The following is a 23,287-nucleotide window of genomic DNA, read 5'->3' on the forward strand; positions in this document are numbered from 1 at the left end:
AAAATTGAGGCATGTCATTTGCATGTTGCCCCCTAGTGTCCCATTATAGCCACTGCTGTGCATATCAAGGGAGTCCAAACTTGGAACGGTGTTGTGTCCGAGACTCACACTTGGTTTCTCGGCGTGCGTGTGAAAGAGGGGTGACTGGGCTGATGAATTAAAATTCAATTAACAGCACGGACGCCAGTGGCGCTCGAACAAAGGAGAAGAATCTGCAACAAAGCACAGAGAGCCAGACACACTGGAGCCAGCAACTTATGAGGCGTCCCACAGCCGCAGCACGACCCGGGAACAATTCACTCATCATGCACTACAAACCCTGCAGTCGCCTTCAACCACTTGTCATGATTATTTTGTACATATTAATGCAATTCATGTATAATATTACTCAAAAGTGCAAACCAAATGTTGCTTATGGACCATGCCTATTTTTATATGTTCTACCAGTCATGCGCAAGAAAAGTAACACGCATATAAATAAAGTATATATATGTAAATTGTGACATTTTGAACATTTATGAATAATTACGTGTCAGTGATGCAGCGTCAGTGCAGGGACTAGTTTGTCAGCACCGCGGAGTGATATGTACCCCGCCTCTTCCAGTCCTGCGACTTGTCTTCAGGGTCTAGAGGACATGGCAAGCAGAAGCTGACGGCGGAAAACTGGGGGAAATCGGTCCAGAAAGTTGGAAGTAACGCATGGGTAACTTCAGAAAACTAGCCGAAAGACACCGCGCGTTTAAAGGTAGGTGATCGTAGGGTGATTTACTCGCGAAAGCGGGTGATGTTATGTTGTTTCATCCGCAGGGTACGCTGAGATCACCACTTTCCCTTCAGAGGGTTGGGCTAGCAGTGAGCTAGGCTAAGAGCTAGCTTAGCACAACTTGAGTGGTGAAGTTGAAAAAGTTTACGGAATGGAGGAAGAGACTTTTTAAAAACCAGATTCAATGCGGTTGCTCTTCGTTGAAAACATAAAAATGAGAGTCGCGTATGTTATAATGAGTTTGAGTATACATTTGGCACTTTTCTTGGCGAGTTTAGTTAAGGTTAGCAGCGCTAGCCAGTAAAATTGTCGAGGGTACCCTGCTATAGTAGCACGATGTCATCGTTAGCTGTACTCATGTAAATAAGCGTATACTGTAACATGACGTGTTTTTTTTTTTTTACCTTGCTTTTACTTTTCGATACTTGTTCGATATTTTCATGTCTGTTTTTTTTGGGGGGGGGTCAAACCGTGTTTCTCTGAATCCATTCTGTCTTCCTCTGGGTGGGGGTGCTCAATAGTCACCAATCTTCCAGTCTATGAAACGTGTAAATGTGTGCCTTTTACGCATATGCGTGCATGTTTCCTTTTTAAGACTTGTTTGGTGCAATAGTATATTTTTGGTATTTAATGAACTCATGCATGGTTTCCATAATTTTATTATTATTTTTAGTTGGCTAATCAACGTTGTGTATTAAAAACAACTTGGATCCCTTTCCAATATGTGAGATTTCAATACTTACACATGCATAATGTGATTCAACTACATGTGTGAGAGGACCAAGTGACTGTTCCCCTATCAAATGGGACTGTTGATTAAATAAATGGTACTTCAGGTCTCCCATCCCCCTTCGGGGAAGGGAATGTAAATTTGTAGATGTGATCTGTAAGCCTTTGATGGTGCTACACAAAGAGTTGCTAGTGTGAGATGAACATTATCTGGAAGGTTGGTAATCCAGATGCAAATCAATGCTTGTATGTGTCTTCTGGCAGGTTCTATCAACAATCCTCACACTTGGAAATATCTCAATGTCCAAACCTGTAACGTCATAGCTCCCCTAAAATGAAATCGTTACCAATGTTCTTGTGTGATAGGACAGTGGGCCTCTGCCTTTCTGAGCCCACAGGCAGGCTCGTTTCTGTCGGGACAGGGTGACGTCAGACTAAAATTGATTGCATATTACAGGGGAACCCGCTTAATCCGGTCTCGCCTATATCAAGTCCGGGTCCATCGCGTTCTTCATCCTAGTAAAAAGTGCCTGCGGAAGTCGACGACGACATACATGGTCGACTGCTTGTGTCAACATAAAATTTGAGCTCCCAAAGGGCCATTTCTAAGCATTTCTAAGAAAAATGCATCCATTTATGTTAGAAGGGTGTCAAAAGCCGTCTTACAAGAACAGGGCAGCCAAAAGCCAACCATACTGTGAACTATGGCATCGCAACTAGGAATGATAATACAGTAACATGGAAGTGGCAGTGTGCGTGGCATTATCGGAACCGCATATGATGTGCTTTGCGCACACCTTGCAATCCAACCTACCTCGATGTTCCCAGCGTCAGTGAGTGACCTGTTTTTTCATCTGTATTGAGAAGCTGCCGCTGTCTTAATAGCCAAGCAGAAGCTGTAGTAATTCTTCATTTGATCAAAATTATTTAAGATTTGTCGGATCAAAACACGTAGCTGTTTGGACTTGTTTGCACCCTTAATCACCAAGCGTTTCTATTTATGCTTGTTACATTTGGCTGAGCGCCAACTTCATAATGCACCTCATATGTACAGTAGAGATACGTGTTGGGGTGAGCATTAAAAGTGAAAGACAGGAAGTGTTTCTTGCGTTGTGCATTTATTTGGTGATTAAATACAACAAAGGAGAAATATCCACTGCACAGGCGAGCAGGAGTGGCTCTCCACCTCTGTACCGCCATGCAAAAGTCTGAAAGCTGCATAAACCCTTCAACAATGCAACCCAACCCCTGACCGGTGACAGAGCCAAGAAGGCAGAACTTGGACACACACCTCCATCGGCTGGCAGAACCCCTCCTTCCTGGCGAAACACACATGGGTGTCCAAAGTGTGGCGCAGGGGCTGTCTGTGGAACGTGGCTCATTGCAGAAATAAACAAAAACAACAGCAGAAGTGGAAAAATAGAGCAAAAAGGAATAATGTATCTACAAAAAGCTGTAAATAACACAAAGATTTGTCTCCAAATATATTTGTAACCTTTTTTTAAAAAATGATAAATTCTTTTATTTGTAAATATCAAAGGACAGCTAGACAAAGAAATAGAAAATAGACAAAGACAAGTAGATGAGACAAAGCCAGCATTGGTCAGCTACAAGCTGGAACTATTAATGCTGACACCCATATTGAAAAGAAAGCATTTCAAGAAATGTGTGACAGACATAGATAATACATGTCACAAATGCTAATTCCGCAACTTTGGAGTGAAAGATGACATATTAAAGGGCAATATTTCATGATTGTTATATTATTTTTTATTATTATTAGGGTTGGGCGATATGGACCTTAGCATGTATGTCAATATTTTTGGGATGTATCGTGATATGACGATATAATTCAATTCAGCTGAGTTTTGTATAAAAAGCTACAAACCTCAACCCATATAAGTAAATAGACTTGTCTCAAATTGTAAAGCGCATTTATTGGTAACAAACTGCAATACAGCAAATTAATTTAGTGTCTACCAAACTAAGCGTTTTGTATTTTTGACTGAGTAAGTGCAGATGTGCTCGCTGACTCTGTCTCACGCTTCATGACACACTCTTCGTAATCAACTCTGTTTGCGCTTCAAATGGTAAAGCAAGTGTGTCATGTTCCGTCACCGTTGCTTTGCAAACTTTGCATGTTATGGTCTCTTGCTCAACGTCTGCTCATTTTACTCTTATTTTTTTTTTTTTTTACCAGCATAGCATGTGTGCTTTATGGGTTAGTGAATAAAATGTTGGTTTATTAAATGCAGAATCCTTAGATTTATTGATGCAATACATCAATAGACAATTTTGCGTAGTTATTCAGAAATGGATGTAGCCTGCCTAACTTTTGTAATGGGATGTCAGCCTCTGCACACATTGCTGCAAAATCTTCAACAAACTGTAATGCTCATACTTGTGATTAAGGAAGATGTAATCAGTAATGCAATTCCAACTGCATATGTAAGATATTTTTTGTGACACTCTTATTTTATTTACATAGTTAGATGACATGGGCAAACAGCGCTCTTATTTTGAAGGCTGGAAGTGTGTCCTGTGTGTGATGAGAATGTCTGTTTGTAAGACGAGCTCGGTGTAAGAATAAACATGCTTCTCGTCTTTTTTCACCCAGAACCTGCACGTCGTCACCGGGTAAAACGCTCCTTACATTAAAGCGGTAAAACACAAGGCGGTGAAAATATACTCACTCAGCCTGAGTCGCACACACACAACTGCATTAGCATGCTGAAATAAACTAACCCCGCTAGCTTCCATTCACGCTCCGCCTGTTTCGTTCGCGAGGAGGCGTTTTAGTGTTTTTAATGGTTGTGCCATGATGGAGCGGTTCGCCGAGAAAATACTTCCCCACACGAACGTTCCTTCTCATGATGACAGCATTTCAGTCACATTTTCAATATTGGCGAGATTTCGCGATTAACAGTAAATTCCGTTTTTATTGGCCAATTCCGCGATTTTGTTAATGCGGAACTCATAGGGCCCTACATGCTGTAGTACAAGTGAGGTGCCAATGCGTCACTACAGTGCTTTGTCATCAACTTGGCTTATTTCTGTTGATCATTTATACCGGTAGAAGTCATTTTATCATTGGAAAAATTTATACTGGGATATAAAAATGATCAGCTTGTTGCTGTTGTCGTTGTTGTTATTATTATTATTATTATTATTATTATTATTATTATTATTATTATTACTACTATTATCATCAGTGATTTATTTGGCCTAAAAAAATTGGGGCTTAAACCTGTATTGTGTTGCGAGTAAACATTGGTCGTTGAAGAGAGATGGGGAAGGTTCTGGAGCTTAATCTAATGCAATAAGTACAGCATTCACATTTATTGCAAATGTTGATCGGAAATCAGGAGAATATCAAGCTAGCAGGGGGGCTTTGAGGGGCAGTGAGTATCAATGACTCATTTGTTCACTTTTCCCGAAGGTTACTTTCTGGGACCGCCTACTACAAGGTACTGCTTTGTCATTGTAGGTTGAGACTAATTTTATGGACAGTAGTGGCTGGTAGGCATTAGGGGTAGGGGAAATAATCAATTCTTAGATGCATCGCGATGCGGACATTGACGGTTATTAATCAATTCAATTTTATTAAATGTCAATCGATGCTGGCGGAACAAAAAGATGGAAAAAAAGACAAAAAGCGGAAGTGCTGCCTGGACAGTTTTTGACACATAGCACGTTTCCACCTGAACCAGAAGGAAAAATATCCAGCTGAAGTTGCTGCCAACCAGAGAGCCATCAAAAGGTGATAACTAATTTTCCACCCAACTTGGAAAAGACGAAGAGAATCACAAAGTCAATCGCAACTTCTATTTCGAAGGATTTGTGGCGGTATTCAATTGTTGAGAAGCAGGGCTTTCGTGCTTTGTTGCGCACTTTGGAACCCAGATACAACGTCCCATCACAACGTTATTTCGCTGACACTGCAATTGTGAATAAGGGCAGCCTACCTTTTTTGGTTATTCATAATATACTGACATCTGCAAGCATTATTCTTGTATGAGAGCTGCTGGTACAGAAATCTATATTTTGTATGAAAGTTGTTTTTGACTTTGCTATACAGCAAAAATATTATTTTGTCAGAGATTCTATGCTCAGGATCTTAGTTTGAATAGCAGATTTTTTATGTTGGTTACTAAGAAGATGCTGAAGTTTGTTAATTTTCTACATGCTGCTACTGGTGCACTTTTCCTGCTGGTTCTGTGCAATGGGAAATATGTTGGTAGATGCAACCTTCCAATTATTAAAAGATAATGGAAGTAAATGAATCTTTCATGTTTATTTTAAAGGGATAGTTCAGATTTTTTGACATGACGTTGTATGACATCCCCATCAGCATTGTGGTCCAATGCTGGTAGATGCGAGCGTCTTCGTCACATACAAATGAACGCACAGGCGACAGTGCGCAGCAATACGGTGGGAGACAAATGTATAACGCCAAGCGTTTTGTGACGCCAGATTTCTTTTTTGAGAAAGCATTTTTGTGATGCAAATGTATTAATCTTTTGGGCGCATATTGTTTTGAGAAGCCAAACTCTTTACTTTATACTTGTAGTCCCCAGCAACTAAGTGGTCAGATTTCCGTGATGAAATCTGACCAGAACTGGACTAAGGAGACCAAGTGGGGGATAAGTCGCTGTTATTGGACTACAGTGCTGATGGGGATGTCATACAACCTCATGTCAAAAAATCCGAACTATCCCTTTAATTGTGGATCATTACAAATATGCTTTTACTGGCACACAGTGAGTAAAAATGAATTCTATACAGAAAAAAATTGTGCATGTAAAAACTGACAAACTATTGATCACAAAAAAAGATGCATCAAAATGCATCTATAATCGTTTTATCATCGCAGGCCACTGAATTGTAATCTCATCAAATCGTGAGGTGGCCAGAGATTCCTGCCCCTAGTAGGCATAATGTAGTAATGTGAGGCTCAAGGTGTTAATAAAAGCATTTAAATCCGACATTACGCACAATCAACGGGCTAGTCATGGAGCACAATAAATTGGCCTATGTTTTCTGGTATAGCTAATTCTTTTTGCCGTCTCATGGGAGTTTCTCATGAATTGCAAACGTTACGGACAGCGTTGGTTGTTTGAGGGGAGCTAGAGGTTTGTTTCAGTGCCTTTGTGGTATTGTGAAAATCCTCATCCTCATGCTTGCAGCGTGGTTCGGCCGTGCCCACATGCCAGTGGTTGGAGACCCAATGATAGAGGTAATCTGACCAACTGTACCGACATTGTGCTGTAACATTTCGGCCAACGTCAGGACAAGTAAACTTCATGGGCCTGTTATGTCTTGTGTACATGTCCATGTTCCCCTTTGGAGATATTCCAACATTTTTTGTGTGCGAATTTAGAACAATGAAGCGTGGAAGTGAGTGCAGTGCTGTTGGACAGCTGTGTGCTGTGAGGGAGGGATTGTCTGCATGGTTGGGCTGTGGCAGGAAGCAGCTTTTTGTAGTTGCATCCTTTTCTAGCAGGGTCTAGCAGACTTTCACAAGCCCCCAGACAGCTGCTGAAGGCTACACGTGTTGCATTGTCCCTCTTTTGATTGTTTGCTGAGACCACATCAGATATCACCACCATCTCATATGTCACTAGTGCATGGTAAGGTTAGTGACAAATTCAATTCAAGGGCCACATCACAACAGCAGTTATCTCATGGCACTTTACACATGAAGGTCACATTCATAAATGAAAACAGAGAACCAACTGAAACCCCACATGAGCAAGCACTTGGAAACGGAGACGACGAAAAACTCCCTCTGGGGAAGAAACCTTGAACAGAACCCAGGCTTTGTGGGGCGGCCGTCTGTCTCGACCAGTTGGGTTAAGATGTAAAAAAATTAAGTAGCGGGATAGATGGGAGATCAAGCCAGAGGTCTTAGTCCAAGGAACATAGAGGAGTGTCTCTGCAAATGTGCTGGAATCCACTGCACTCTCCAGTTTGTTGATGTAGGAAGTTTTCCGGTATGAAATAATTAAGCTGTTCCAGTGTGAAACATTTTCTGCAATAAATGTTTTATTAAGGCCACAGGAATTTTTTAGTAAGATTTTAACATTCTCACTGCTGTAAAACTGTAAATACAACTTAGCAGAGGCTAAAACTAAGTAGATACTTTATTCATCTCCAAGAGATGTATGCACGATATTTTCTTTTTTAAGCCGATAACTTCTTGCTTCTCAAGATTCATACTAAGAACTTATTCATATCTATTTTTTTAAGGTTAGATGTACTGTATTTTCGCGACCATAAGACGCACCGTATTAAAAGGCGCAGTCTCAGTTACGGGTCTATTTCTGTATTTAACACACACACATAAGGCGCACCGTATTATTGGACGCAGGCATGGTCAAACATACGGGCGCTCAAGAGTCAGTGAGGAAGCGATAGTGCTTTATTTCTTTGGGCAGATTAAAAACAGAGCTCTCACTGAGTTTATCAAACCCACTGGAAATCGCGGAAGGTCATCACTCAACACAACAGTCTGCACAACAAGTGCACAACTAAAAACATCACACAGCAACGCAGCAGATAGACAAAAACAGACAAGACACTACCGCTATTTGTGCAGAACAATAACTAACAACTATGTAGCTCAAACATGTAACTTTAAGAGCATGTGCACCAAAACAGTACCGCAAAGTACGCTGGGGAACAAGAAGTGCTCCCAGCGACAATGCTAGCTAGCATGCATGCGCGCTAAAACATCAAAGTCCTCATCTTCTGTATCCCAAGTGGGGCAAGTTCCCCATCAAACACGCCAGGTTCCCTCTCGTCATTGTCAGTCAGTCTTGTTGCTGTGTGGCTCCTCAGAAATGATGCTGGCTTTTGCGAAAGCTCGAACAACAGTGCAAGCAGACACGTTAACCCAAGCATCCACAATCCATTCACAAATTGTGGCGTAACTCGAACAGCGCTGCCTCCCAGTCTTAGTAAATCTGTCATCCATTGCTCCCACGCCGCTCGCAACTTCACTTTGAACGCCCTGTTTACACCGATGTCCAGCGGTTGGAGTTCCTTCGTCAAGCCTCCCGCAATGATGGCCCACGTAACTGATAGTTTGCAGTTTAAACTGTGCTTCATATGCCTGTCTCTTTGTAGGTGCCATTTTCGAGGGTCCTTGGCCAAACCAATCTTGTTTTGCACAATGCACATACTGGCACTATATACTACCTAGTGGGGGCGTGCCTTTAGCGTCCTCTTTCACGCCCACCCTTCCCCCTTTAACGTCTGCATGCTGTTCTCAGTCACGTCCGCCTTTGCTTTGCTATCCTCAGTTACGTCCGCCTTTCGTCTATATAAGCAGCGTGTCGGCAGAAAATGCTTCCAATCAGTCAAGCGGAGCGCTCATCAAAGTCACACAACAACATTAACAGATTTTGGAACTCGGCGCACACATAAGGCGCACCGCATTATAATGCGCCCCGTCCATTTTGGAGACAATTTAAGACTTAAGTGCGCCTTATGGTTGTGAAAATACGGTAACTGTAGTTTGCACACCTGGAGGTAAGAATCACTTAAAGTTGAATTTGAGAAACTGTACCTGGACGTTTGTCCTAATCAAATATCATGATATCACTGCTATAAACAAAACATTATATAAAATAGGTTCGGCTCAGAAGTACAAACCGTGGCTCCAAGGGGTTTATTAGCTGGTATCTTCAACGATGGTAAAGGGCTGGTCATCCAGTGCCATCATTTCCGTGATAGAATCACATATTGCTTTAGCCCTCAGGTCATCTCTGGCAAACTTTCAAGCGCCGCAACGAAAGGAACAAGTTCCAGGTGTCCTAGGGATGCTGCCGTTTCAGGTGGCTGATCAGGTTTGATTTGTTGATGCTTGAGGTTTTTTTCCCCTTCCTGCGAAATGTTTGCAGGGCATTTTGAGCATTTGGCGAAATGTCTTCCTCTGAAACAGTGAGAAGTCCCACACGATTGACAGCATGTTTGTTTACAAGTGAGCTCTGGGGAAGTTTTGACATGCTGTTTGCAGCACATCACAGAAAAGGAGTGCTTGATTTGCTCAGCCTAATTCACCTACAGCACAGTATAAGTAATCTCGCCTCCTGGGAGCGTTTTTAAACTACTGGTTATCGGACATGATATCATATTGATAATTATCTGCACACCTAGTTAAACCTTAGAAACATATACATTGGGGGGGGGGGGCAACTCCATACATGTGGGTGCACACACACAGGTAAGCACATTCCCACCAGCGGACAGAACACATATGCGGAAATGTCATCATTAGGCCTGTCACGATAAACAGTAAATCAATCACTGCATGATAAATAAAAACAAACTACATAATTTTACCGGCCTCGATAAATTTACACGTGTATGCGTGTTTGTTGGCGCTAGCGAGTGTACACACACAGTGCTGCAAGTGAGTGTCGTGAGGAATAACAAGCAAGCAAAGGCAACTGGGTGATTCTCCTGAAACGGGTGCCAGCGAATGAGCATTCACAGGCATGCCAGCGACATTGCGGTTAGTACTACCACCGTTACTACACACTGCAGTGATTTGGACTACTACTACTCGTACTACTTTGAAACAGATGTGTATTTCAGGTGTTGGTGTAAAAATATAGAATTCCCAATCACAAGATTTAAAAGGTTGTACAGATACTTTTAGATTTGAAAAAATGTATAAATGCAGAAAAACTTGAAACTTGAACTCCTCCTCGTGCGTGCGTGGGTTTTCTCCGGGTACTCTGGTTTCCTCCTGCACTCCAAAAATATGCTTGTTAGCTTATTAATTGGAGACTCTAAATTTCCCAAAGGCATGAATGAGAGTGTGAATGGTTGTCTATATGTGCCCTGCAATCGGCTGGTGACCAGTCCAGGGTGCACCCTATCTCTCGCCCAAAGTCAGCTGAGGTAGGCTGTGACCCTAGTGAGGACAAGCAGCATAGAAAATCAATGGATGGATGCAATTTTTACACAAATTAATTGCAAGAAGAAGCAGTGTTTTTCATATGTTCATTTATTTGTGGCAGCTTGTCATAAATCAATTTGGACTGCTACAGCTAGATATGCCCTTGCTCATAAACACATGATAGGACTATTTGTGATTGTACAGTAGATTGTTGTTAAAACGCCGCACATTAGGTGGCGGTATGCATCGTAACCCCGCTTCTTAACCCACCCCATATGCAACTGCTAGAGAATAAGATGTAGCAGCAGGAATCAGTGTTGCCATCATTAGCATTCAGTATTCAGACCCTTCTAGATACTCCATTTCAGAACAGCGACTAGCGGCTTCTTTTGGTCTTTTTGGTGACTTGCTCTTCTCAATGAGCAGTGTTTGCTGCTGCCATCTAAATACACTCACAGACAGCTCTGTCTTGTTTGTGACATAAAATGACAAAAAGAAGGAACAACAGAAACCACCACCAAAGTTATATTGCACTCCTGTGGGAAATACTGAAAGGGTACCGCATGGCAGTGCGGGGATGCTGTTCTGGTGGGGGTCATCTATACCGTGAACACCGTCTTGTTTGTTGTGGTGATAACCTCCACATATTTCGCTATCGTCTGTGTTATCGTCTGACGGATTTCCCCCGGGCTTTTTTTTGAATTAGCTAGTCTGGTGCACTTGTATTCAACATTTTAGCCATACAACTTGTCATACATCTTTTGTAAGTGCAGGAACAAGTTTGTTCTGTTGCCCCATGAACTTTCAAATGTTTTTGAAAATGAAAATATTTCAACACTACTGTTGAGCTGTTCCTCTTCAATGCACTTTTCACGTTAACACCATGCAGTTGCATAAAAGGCAATTAGAACGTGTGCTTTATCACAATTATGTTACAGATACCCCGATACCCCGTGTACCCCGCCTGTCGCCCGAAGTCAGCTGGGATAGGCTCCAGCATGCCCCCGCGACCCTAATGAGGATGAAGCGGTATAGAAAATGGATGGATGGATGGATGTTACAGATATAGTTATTGATACAGCCTCAGCATGTAGCAATATGAGCTTATCTGGCAGTGTGTTGCCATGTTGGTTCTTTACAAAGGTTTTTACATAGTTGTACACTTGCCTTAGTTCAGCCAGGCTTTGGCTGCACTGTATATGTTTTTTAAATCCTTTGGTATTTGGCGACTTGCTCAGAGTTTGGTAGGTGGATAACAGAAACCGAAGTACGCTGCATTTCCCTCTTCAACTTTAAACAGGACAATTGTGTGTACCCTGCAAATCATTGGCATTGGTCTTCTGTAAATGAGTACTTATTCATAAAGTTGTAAAAAAAAAAAAAGTGATGCTGACTTAAGTTAATGGTGTGTTTTTCAGACATCTGATGGATTAAAACTGAGATACATTTGAAGATCAACTCCTGTTGGACAGCAGTCCCGATCTTCACTCCTGCTGGCTACACCCCCCTCCCTCCATCGGTGGTTGTGACCCGACAACGGACCACTTGCTGCAGGGCCCTTCCTGAGCAGCAGCAGCTGCGTCCTGCTTGCTGACTCTTCTCCCTCCCCTGCTTCCTGTGCTTGGTCAGACAAGGCTAGAGCTTCCCCTCTTCTCTCCCCCACCTCTCATCTTAAGCGCTGAATTAGTTATTATCATTAAACATACACTGTCAGACTATAAGTCATCAAGGACGGCCTTGAAGACCTCCTGATCCCTAAGCAGTGGGCAGTCTCCACAGACTTCCTCCCTGTTAACTTTCACTAGTCTCCAGCATGACTTCCATGTCTAGTCTATTTTCCTTCACAAGTCCGGCAGTCAAGCGCCTGCTTGGCTGGAAGCAGGGAGATGAAGAAGAGAAGTGGGCAGAAAAGGCAGTTGATGCTCTTGTGAAGAAGTTGAAGAAGAAGAAAGGGGCAATGGAGGACCTGGAAAAAGCCCTTAGCTGCCCCGGACAGCCCAGCAAATGTGTTACCATTCCAAGATCACTGGACGGCCGGCTACAGGTTTCCCACCGCAAAGGTCTGCCACATGTAATCTACTGCCGGGTGTGGCGGTGGCCAGACCTACAGTCCCACCATGAGCTCAAACCCCTGGAGGTGTGCGAGTATCCGTTTGGCTCCAAACAGAAGGAGGTCTGCATTAACCCATATCACTACAAACGAGTGGAGAGTCCTGGTAGGTACTTGCCCTGTCTCGTCTTTATACGACTTGGTTTCCCATTTTATTTGACACTTCTGACAGTTTGTAGCCGAAATATGTTTAACATACAGTATTGTGAACACCACACAACTCATTTTTTGTATTACATCATAGCAAAAATAGCAAATCCAAGCTTGATTAGACCGTTGTGGCGCTATGCACATCTGAAAGCTGCAACGGAGTACATGCACACAAGCACAAAGAGCTGACTTGCCTCTCCCTCCATTGCACAGAAAAATCAATATCACTTGCTCTTTTGGAGTCTTATTAGATTACATGCCTCAGAGACTACAAAAGGGTGTGGCGTCAGAGAAGGTCTTTGCAAATGTATGAACCTCTCCGACTAAGTGCACAGCACTTTCTCTCACTCGGTGTTCGGTCATCATCATCCCTACTTGGATTATATCAATAATCAAATATACTGTATGATCAGGATGCCTTCACTTTCTGTCACCCATTCCGCAAAGGCTCGTATTGTAGACTGGCACAAAAACATCGTTGTCGTGCAAGTCAATGGTGAAGCTCTTTGTGCACATAATTCAGACATATCTTTTAATTAATGCGATAGCACCGCCTTGCTCAACACAGAAGAGGAAAATTGTAAAGACATGACTATGTAAAGATAGAAATGACACCTGCGCTTAGTCACAGTGTTGGAAAATCACATAAGGACAAACATGATTGTCCAAATCAGTAGTGTACATGTAGTCCAAATAAAAGAAAGAATTTAGTGAATTAGGAGTTAATACATTTACAGGCAACATATGCTGAATATTCAACTCTTATGATTTAAAGGGAAATTAATATCACACACGAGTGAGTGTATTCCAGAAGTTCAATGTTTAATTTTACATTCCGCAGCTGTAAGGAAGGACTTTCTGGCACCGTGGGTGCAGCTGCTAGTTGTTAAACAACTACATCAGCTACTCTGTGCTATCACAATGTGCTGAATGGACCATCACTAATGCTGTCTGTTCCTTTAACAGAATTTTTAAAATAAACAACACTGAACTTTTTAGGTGATCTTTCATACAGTTTTTGAGGTATCGAATGATACACTTTTATATACACCTTTATTGTATTCCCCTGCCTGCCATGTATTATTGTATTATAAGATGAGTGGGTTTTGTTAAGGGTTTATAAATGAATAACTGAATTGATTGCTTTGGCTTCTGTCGGTTAACAAGTGTGTGTGTGTGTGTGTGTGTGTGTGTGTGTGTGTGTGTACACATGTATGTGTGTGAGTAAATGTTGTATTTGATATTTTGTTTGAGTGCAGTATCTTCTCAAGCCCAGAAACACTGGGATTTTCTGCCTCTTCTACTAGTCAATACCAATAAATGTTCCTCCCCATCTTTGTTTGTTCTGTCCAGTGCTCCCCCCTGTCTTGGTACCACGACACAGCGAGTTCAACCCGCAGCACAGCTTGCTGGTACAGTTCCGCAACCTGACCCACAACGAGCCGCACATGCCCCTGAACGCTACCTTTCCCGAGTCCTTCCAGCAGCCACACAGCGGTGGCAGCAGCACTGGCGGAGGTGGTGGTGGTGGTGGTGGAGGAGGATCTTTTCCCATTTCTCCCAACTCTCCTTATCCTCCCTCTCCAGCAAGCAGTGGTACTTATCCCAACTCTCCTGCCAGCTCGGGGCCCTCCAGTCCATTCCAGCTCCCAGGTAAACTCAAGTGATGAACCATGATTGGTTGACAGATGCATTGTCAAATTTAATTTCAAGCCGTAGCTTTGGTGTAGGGCTTTAATGAACGAATATTTTCTTAGGCGATTAAGCTGAAGCTTTTTCAATTAATTGAGTAATCGGTTAGTCTCTAGACCAGGGGTGTCCAAAGTGCAGCCAAGGGGCCATTTGCAGCCCCTATAAAATAATGATTATAAATAAGTTATTATATTAATAAAATATCAACATTTCTTTTAAGCACGATATCAAAAACATATCATTGACATCAATGTAGACTGGATTTTCACTGTTCACTTGTATGTTGATGCGGATGTCTCACTCCTGTGAGTGTCAGCGTTCCTGAGTGGGGTGTCCTGCCCCGCCTTCCTCTGTGCATAAATCTAGCAACTTTTTTTTCTGGCGTCATAGAGTTTTCTGGAATATGGTGTCTTAAAACTGCAAATACGTATTGTTGTACAGTTTGTATGTTGTCACTGAGCAGCAGCGGTTGCTCCGGAGACGTCTACCCGACCCCAAAGCAGTCACAAGCCATCCGTGCAGTCGTAGGTAATAGTAGGTATGAGAATAACGGACCCATTTACTTCTTTATGAATTTAGGAAATAGTTTTATCCACAATGTAGTGGCGGCTAGGCATAATATAGGGAGGGTCAAGGTGCTCAAACGTTTAAACCCGACTTTACTCACCATCTACAGGGGCTGGTCATCTTTTCTGTTATAGCTAATGACTTTTTGTCATCCCGTGGGAGTTTCCCATGTAATGCTGCTTCAAATGCACAATGAGTTTGGTCATATTAAACTTCTTCAGTTCCATGCCACCACGGAAAACTTGTGGATAGCAAATTTTGCACTCAGCTGCAACATCTTTTTCGGGCTTTAGTGAGAAATACACACAGCCGACATCTCCTTCTCCTTGCTACCCTGTTAACACCTTAGCACATGCTGTTGTTGTGATCACATGGGATCTGCTGCTGCATACTGTAGACGTGCTGGGGTGGAGTCTGGAATCGACTACTTGTATTGGAGTGGCATTATTGGCGCTTTTACATGCAGGCCGATTTAATCTGCTTTTTCTTTTTTTCTTTTTTTTTTTTTTTCTTTTTCCTGATATCTGCCCCATATCTTGTATCAATATCAGATCGGGGGGAATTGTCTTTTACATAATCCTTTTACTTTCTTCAATACAGTATCTGTAATGTTGCATAAGAAATGCTAACTGGACATATTACATGATGAACGCTACATAGCTATTTTCACGGACATACGTATTACTGCACGGTGGCCGAGTGGTTAGCATGTTGGCCACACAGTCAGGAGATCGGGAAGACCTGGGTTTGAATATCCGCTTGAGCATCTCTGTGTCGAGTTTGCATGTTCTCCCCGTGCGTGCATGGGTTTTCTCCGGGTACTCCGGTTTCCTCCCACATTCCAAAAACATGCATGTTAGGTTAATTGGCGACTCTTAAATTGTCCATAGGTATGAATGTGAGTGTGATTGGTCGTTTGTTTATATGTGCCCTGCGATTGGCTGGCGACCAGTCCAGGGTGTACCCTGCCTCTCGCCTGAAGTCAGCTGGGATGGGCTCCAGCAACCCTAATAAGCGGCGTAGAAAATGAATGGATGTTACCCAGTTTATATACACAACTATTGAGGAGTTATGTGTAATTATCTTCATTGCCATATTGATTGGAATTGTGAATTGTATTTGTACTTTATTTATCCCACAGCGGGGAAATTCACTTGTTACAGCAGCAAGCAAGATAAGCAAGTAAAGAATACAGTGTAAAGAATTACATATTGACTACAACGTGGTACAGGTGTTGTAGAGCCTGACAGCGGTCGGTATGAAGGACCTGCGGAACCTCTCCTTCTTACACCGTGGGTGTAACAATCTGCTGCTGAAGGAGCTGCTAAGGGAAACAACAGTGTCATGTAGCGGGTGAGAGGTGTTGTCAATGATGGATGTCAGCTTAGCCAACATCCTTCTCTCCCCCACTTCCTCCACGGAGTCCAGAGGACCGTCCAGGACAGAGCTCGCTCTCCTGATCAGCCTATTGATCCTGCTCCTGTCCCTGTCCGTGCTGCCCCCTCTCCAGCAGCCCACAGCATAGAAGATGGCTGAGGCCACCACAGAGTCATAAAAGAATTACTGAATGACCTGCAAATTTTTAATGTTTTAAAGTTAATTTGTTGTTCAAGCATGTGAAAACGACCCTAATGTTGACATTACTTGTATTACCGACAGTAAATTTAAACATTAAAAAAAATCCTGCCACAGCGGCGGCAGTCTGCCTCCCGTGCAGCCCACTACCACAGCTTCAAAAAATCCCAGGGGAAACCCTGATATAGTGTTGTTGACAAAATATCTAAGGGGCCCTGGCATCCTTTTAATTTTTTGGTATGGGCCCCTCAGTGAAAAAAGTATGGACACCCCAGCCCTAGACAGACCAAATCAATATGAACCAAACACAAACAGTAGTTTGGTCCACAACACAACAGAAAAGAGGCAAAAATGTGGATCACTGTTTTTTCCCCAAAGTCCAAGTTAATGTGTATGAATATCTTGTTTTGCCTAAAACACAAAAATAAAAGGTCTGCTTTTATGGATGACTAAGGAATTTTTTAATAGTTAATAAATTTGAAAGGCTGAAATCAGAGGCCATCTGTTTTTAAATTAAAAAAAACAATCGAACACCAAAATAGTTGTGGATTAATTGGATAATAGATTAATCATCGATTCATCCATTAATTGATGCAGACATTAAATATCTCCATGAAGCAACTAATGGAGTCACTCCTCTATTCTGCTTGTGTTTGAATGTGTAAGGGTGTGGCAGCTGCTTCTGCTGTTTTTGAATGATAGTCCTAGTTTTTACTTCTGACCTATTGACACATTTAATCAATCACTCAGAGTTTTTTTAATGTTTGTTTTTTGGCCGTTTACTTTGGACTCTTTCACATTTTCTTGGTGAAGCCTTAAAAGTGGACATTTCTGTGTCAATATGATCTCAAACAGCTCATATTGCGTCTCTGTCGGGAATAGTTGACATGTGGCTGCTTGGCAAGCCTCTGACTTGTGAAATCTGACACCTTTCTGTGGGACTGATGGTGTGATGATTGTTCAGATCTGAACGTGCGTGTGTGTGCAACACACTTCGAAACATTTACCAGCAACTGGCTCATCCTCACTAACCGCTCTCTTCTTGTCCCAGCTGACACCCCACCCCCAGCATACATGCCTCCTGATGAGCAGCTGGGCCAGGAGAGCCAGTCCATGGAGACAAGCAGCAGCCTAGTGCCACAAAACATGGCCAGAGGAGGTGAGCGGAAGGAAAAGCATTGTACTCTTTTCATTAAGGATATCAATTCAAAAAATTGGTATTGTTAGAAAAGTGACTTACACATGGACAGCTGACATCCAATGAAAGAACTGTATCAAAAACTATACTCATTCTTTATTGAAAATGTTAGTTAGTGAGTGGAATTGTTCTATAACCGAGCAAATTGATAAGAGACAAGGTCACCATCGGAAACTAAAAAAAAAAAAAAAAAAGTCAGCAGAACCATACCGCATATTTAAAAACATTAGCATGGATGCAATCGTACCATCAAAAATAATGAAACTGTTGTTTGAAGGGAATGTTGTTATATTGTTTTGTTTTGAAATTGCCACAGTAGAAAATATTTACGTTGTCTTTAAAGTGCAATGTTATTGTTTTTCCTCTCTTCGCACATCTGAGAAATGAAGTCATTGTAGAATGCATGGTATGCTTAATCAACTAAACTTGAAATAATGGTAATATAATAAATATTAATATCAGGGAAACACAGTAGAATAGCTAAAATCTAACACAATCCATTCATTCCATTCCATCCTGGTCTACCTTTGCGTTTGAATTTAGAATGAGAAAATATCTGGAAGGAAATAAAGAAAATTGAAGTAGCCCATTCCGGGGAGAAACGGTCGACTTGATAAAGCCTATTTAGCTATAGATTTATCCCTCGCCAGTTTGTGGTTCAAACATTGCTCCCTCTTAATTCTTAATACATTTTAATTCTTAAAATTCTTAATAAATGATTGCTGTTTTGTGGTTGACAGTGGTTGTGGTAAACAGAATAATAGAAATGTAAAAGTGACTAAAGAGGTGTTATTTCATGTCTACAAGGCTTTAATAATGAAAAAAACACATTTAGAAAGTCATTAACATGTTTTCTATGCTCAAAAGTACATAAATATTAAATTTATTAATATTGAATTTGACTTTTGTGGAAATTCATTGCGCAACTCTTCTGCGCAGGCTACGGGATCACTGCAGGGAAACAAGCGATGCTTAAATGGCCGCAAATGGCAAATTGTCTAATGAAATATGCTGGTGAGTAAATGTCGGTACAAGTGTGTGACTGCTGTTTGTCTGGCAATTCAATAGATGTGCAGCCAGTGGAGTATGAGGAGCCAAGCCACTGGTGCTCCATTGTCTACTATGAGCTCAACAATCGTGTAGGCGAGGCTTACCATGCCTCATCAACCAGCGTGTTAGTGGACGGCTTCACTGATCCTTCAAACAACAAGAACCGCTTCTGCCTCGGACTGTTGTCCAACGTTAACCGCAACTCTACAATTGAGAACACCCGCCGGCACATCGGCAAAGGTACAGCTTAAAATAGCCAACATGTTACAGGTCAGTAGTAAATTCTAACTGTCAGTACTATCTGTCCACCAGGTGTTCACCTCTACTACGTAGGAGGGGAGGTGTATGCTGAATGCCTCAGTGACACCAGCATTTTTGTCCAGAGCCGTAACTGCAACTACCACCATGGCTTCCATCCTACCACGGTCTGTAAGATCCCCAGTGGCTGCAGCCTTAAGATCTTCAACAACCAGGAGTTTGCACAACTTCTGGCTCAGTCTGTTAACCATGGCTTTGAGGCCGTTTATGAGCTTACCAAAATGTGCACCATCCGTATGAGCTTTGTTAAGGTAAGATTGTTAGGATGAAAAGACAAACTCTAATGTCTTCCTTGTTAAGAAACACTTAAATACTAAACCAGGGTTACCCACGCTTTATCCACCAAAGGCTGCATACTGAAAATCAAAGGATGCGGGGGGGCCCTTTGATCATTTTATGTATTTTTTGGATTTCGTAAAAATGCAAAAAAATGTATATTTATTTAGAGACAAAAGTTTTGTTTTATTATAAGTATTAACAGCTCAGCTTCTTCTCTTTACATTTTGCGTTTTGCACTATTGTTGAATGAATACCCCCGTGACCCTGATGAGACTAAGCGGCGTAGAGAATGGATGGATGGATGGATGGATGTTTTTGTTCTCAAAATTAAGCGGATCTATGTGAGCCTTTCTGTCTCGCTCGATGCATCTGCTCGAATTCTGAAACAGCATAGGCAATAATGAAGTAGCAGCGGTTGCACGCAGCAGAAAACCCACAGAAGCAGTAACACATTTTGCTCTGCTCCTGTGTATGTCGTGTGCAGAAACATATCTGTCGTATACACACACACTCACTGTCGCCAATAGCACCCATTAACATGTGGGCCTATTTCTGTTGGCTAACACTTAACATTAAAGGAGACCTCATTCTTGGACCTTTGTATTGAGTGCTGGACTCCTACAGAGCAGCTACACATGACAACCAGCACAGCCTGTGCCTTTTCCTGCAGTATTTCTCTGGGATTCGTCCTTCCCACCCAAACAGTCTTTGTAATTGACTCCACCTCCACTAGGTACACCTCTTACCGAGCCCACTACGCTGTGATTGGTCACACTCTCAAGTGCTCCCGAGAACTTCGGGACAGATTCCGAACCCTGTGCGATTTCTTTTTAAAATGTCCGCTTTTAACATATAGCCTTTTTTTTTTTTTTTTAGTCCGATTACTTACACAAAATAAACACAGTTAGGACACTGATAAATTGGTACTTATAGCTTGCTCCTCTGACTCTTCAACACGACCGAGTAACGTTGGAAAGGCGTCGGACTTCAGCAACAGTTTGGCGGATAGTACAGCTTTGTATTGGCCCATGTTAACAAAACAGTCCCGTGTGAAGTGCTGTTGACAGATGAGCATATTTTTCTCTTGCTGGCCGGGAATCAGCAACTCCAACCAGTTCTGCCTGTTGCTTGCCTCTTTAGGAAAGCTAAACAAAATTAGCTTTCCCTCACACCCGAACAAACATTTCCTGGGAGCCATTGCTCAACGTGCTAACAGGGTGAAATCTTCAACAACAGAGCGAAGCAGAACGGAGAGAGGGGAGGCCTACAGCATGTAACTGGGCATGCCCACATAAGGAAGTCCGGGTTGCGTTGACGTCAGTGGAACTCGGTGTTAAAAAAACCTCTGCTCTCAGGGTTCACTTCCAAATGCGCAAACCTCATTATCTGACGTGTTGGCATCGTTTAACGTGAGAATACAACATTGTAACAATATTTATAGGTCAGAAAAGCCCTTAAGTTTCCTTTATTCATCTGCCTGTGTCCACCAAAGGCCCTGGAGCTCCCTCTGGTGGACACAAGCAGCTCAATGAATCATTGCCGCACCCATGCAGCCATAGCCATTTAATTCCTTTGATGGGAAGAAGTAAAAACATTTTTTTTTTTATTCTAAACTTGTATTGGTACCAGTCTTTTTATACATTTTTTACCTATCTTTTGAGTGTTAAGTTGCTGTGTGATGATTTTTGCATTCTTTCTAAGATGACACGGTGAGTCATACTGTTATTGCGTAATGACCTCCTGCGATTTCCGATGGGTTGATAAGCTCGTTGATTTTTCCTCATACCTCAAGATTGGCTCCTGTCAAAGAGCTACCTGGTCCTCACGGACTTGTGCGCGCCACGATATGCCGTTTTATGATATGGACATGTGCTGCTGGTAGTCTGGTGGAGCTTATACAGGTATATGTACAAATCTGTGTTTCTGCTTGAAATTTAGTGGGTGCGGCTTAAATGTCTTATACAATGGAAATTATGGTACTTAAAATGACACGTCTTAGCATGTACACAAATGTTGTTGTACTACTACATCAATTAATGAAGGGCTACTTTTGATAGATTGGAAGGAAAAACGTACTTGAAATAATCTGTCAGGTTTTACCCACAACAGAGAAGAGAAGAAAAGATAAACCCAGAATAATGATTCAGCACACTCATGTTTCCCCCTAAATGTCTTCATTGTGTGACTGATCAATTTGCCTGCTCCAGGGTTGGGGAGCAGAGTACCACAGACAGGATGTCACCAGCACCCCCTGTTGGATCGAAGTGCACCTGCATGGGCCGCTCCAGTGGTTGGACAAGGTCTTGACTCAGATGGGTTCTCCCCTCAACCCAATCTCCTCTGTGTCCTAATAGTGGATTTGAATTTTTCTCTTTATTTTTCACCTTTTTTTTCCCTCCATCAGTGATTTAATTTAATACGGTCTTAATGGCTGAACTGTTTACACCTACTTTGGGAAGGGCTTGTTGGACTAGAATGGCAGAAGCAGCCAGAATCCGTTGTTGAAATGTTTCATGTCACGGGGAAAAAGAAGGAATCCCCAAGTGGCCGTGATGGCATGAACTTCTTGACAGCGCTACACGTGCATCCTTTGAGGTGGTGTTGAGCTTCGATAAATCCAATTTTAACCCATCATATCAAATTTATTTTTATTTCTCTGTATGTTTAGTTTTGAATTGAGCTGCCTTGCCTTATTTTTGACAATTCTGAATTTATGGAACAATTTTCTTATATTGTTGTCTCAGATATTTACATGTAAAGAGAGAGGCTCAGATATCACACATGCTTTCTTTTTATAGTCTCTAATTGTAGAAATGAACACTGGGCTCTACTGCCTTTCTGAGAAAGTTTGCTAACGTGATAGTCTTTTGTGCTGGGAGATGGATCACTGAACACGTTATTCATGCCATAAGCTAACACATTGTGAATGTTACATCTGTTGCAATACAACTAGTCATGCAAGATCAATTTTGACTTGCTCATTGTTTCATGTTCCATCAACTTGCATTGTCCACACTCTTATTAACAATATTGTGCACTCAAGGTTTATGTGGAGGCATGTATTAAATGTTGCCATGGGTTACACCATTACGTATGTTGATGAATGACTTCATTAGCGCCATTAAATAAACTGGTTATTTGGTTATTACGACTTTTTTACTTGGATTTTTTTGTTAAAACTTTTTCCACTAAGGGCCACATACTAAAAAGTGAAAGGATGCAAGGGCCACTATATTTTGTAAACCAACACATGTAAATATGGTAAGTTTTATATATATTTCAGAACTTTCAAAACTGCTTTGTTTTGTGATACAGTATATGTGAAAAAGTGTTTTGGTATGATTGTTGGTCTTTGCTCTTGTTTTTTTTCCCCTTCATTTTTTTTTTTTTAATTTTCCAAATATTGAAACTTTCTTCATAAATCATCTTCATATTTAGTTTTTTCGTTATATGACTTTAGTCTCGGCCGCACTGTGGCCGAGTGGTTAGCATGTTGGCCACACAGGAGATCGGGAAAACCTGGGTTTGAATCAGCGCTTGGATATCTCTGTGTGGAGTTTGCATGTTATCCTCGTGCATGCGTGGGTTTTCTCCAGGTACTCCAGTTTCCTCCCACACTACAACACCTCTCGCCCGAAGGCAGATGGAATAAGCTCCAGCATCCTGCGACCCGAATGAGGGTAAGTGCCATGGAAAATGGATGGAAGGTCTTTAATCACATATAACTTTACCCCAACCTAATTTCCCCAAAATTGCAACTTTATTTTGGTTTATTTGTTTCTCATAATATTATCACTTAAATATATATATTTGTAAATTTACTATTTCAACTCTTGGCTACTAAAATAAGCGTTTTTCTTCATAATATTTAGTAAGTTTATTCTATTTTTTTCTCTTAATATTTTGACTTTATTCTCGTAAAATTACAGCTACAATATATTTTTCATT

General features: G+C 41.7%; 1 protein-coding gene across 1 annotated transcript; it reads left to right on the forward strand.

Annotated features, from left to right (window-relative positions):
* The first annotated feature begins 599 nt into the window (after positions 1 to 599).
* On the forward strand, positions 600 to 22,481 carry smad5 (SMAD family member 5). The gene is made up of 7 exons (XM_054791532.1): positions 600 to 745; positions 11,819 to 12,616; positions 14,014 to 14,313; positions 17,546 to 17,653; positions 18,761 to 18,982; positions 19,055 to 19,311; positions 21,547 to 22,481. The coding sequence occupies exons 2-7, from the start codon at positions 12,214 to 12,216 to the stop codon at positions 21,688 to 21,690; spliced, it is 1,434 nt and encodes a 477-aa protein (XP_054647507.1). The 5' UTR covers positions 600 to 745; positions 11,819 to 12,213; the 3' UTR covers positions 21,691 to 22,481.
* Positions 22,482 to 23,287: the final 806 nt, after the last annotated feature.

This window comes from Dunckerocampus dactyliophorus, chromosome 11 (assembly GCF_027744805.1).
Source record: "Dunckerocampus dactyliophorus isolate RoL2022-P2 chromosome 11, RoL_Ddac_1.1, whole genome shotgun sequence".
NCBI lineage: Eukaryota > Metazoa > Chordata > Actinopteri > Syngnathiformes > Syngnathidae > Dunckerocampus > Dunckerocampus dactyliophorus.

Excerpts from the sequence above, each read along its gene's own strand:
- smad5 (XM_054791532.1), top strand. The coding sequence starts at position 12,214 with ATGACTTCCATGTCTAGTCTATTTTCCTTCACAAGTCCGGCAGTCAAG. Across the intron at positions 14,314-17,545 it reads CAGTCCATTCCAGCTCCCAG|CTGACACCCCACCCCCAGCA; the intron begins GTAAACTCAAGT and ends TTCTTGTCCCAG. Across the intron at positions 19,312-21,546 it reads TCCGTATGAGCTTTGTTAAG|GGTTGGGGAGCAGAGTACCA; the intron begins GTAAGATTGTTA and ends TGCCTGCTCCAG.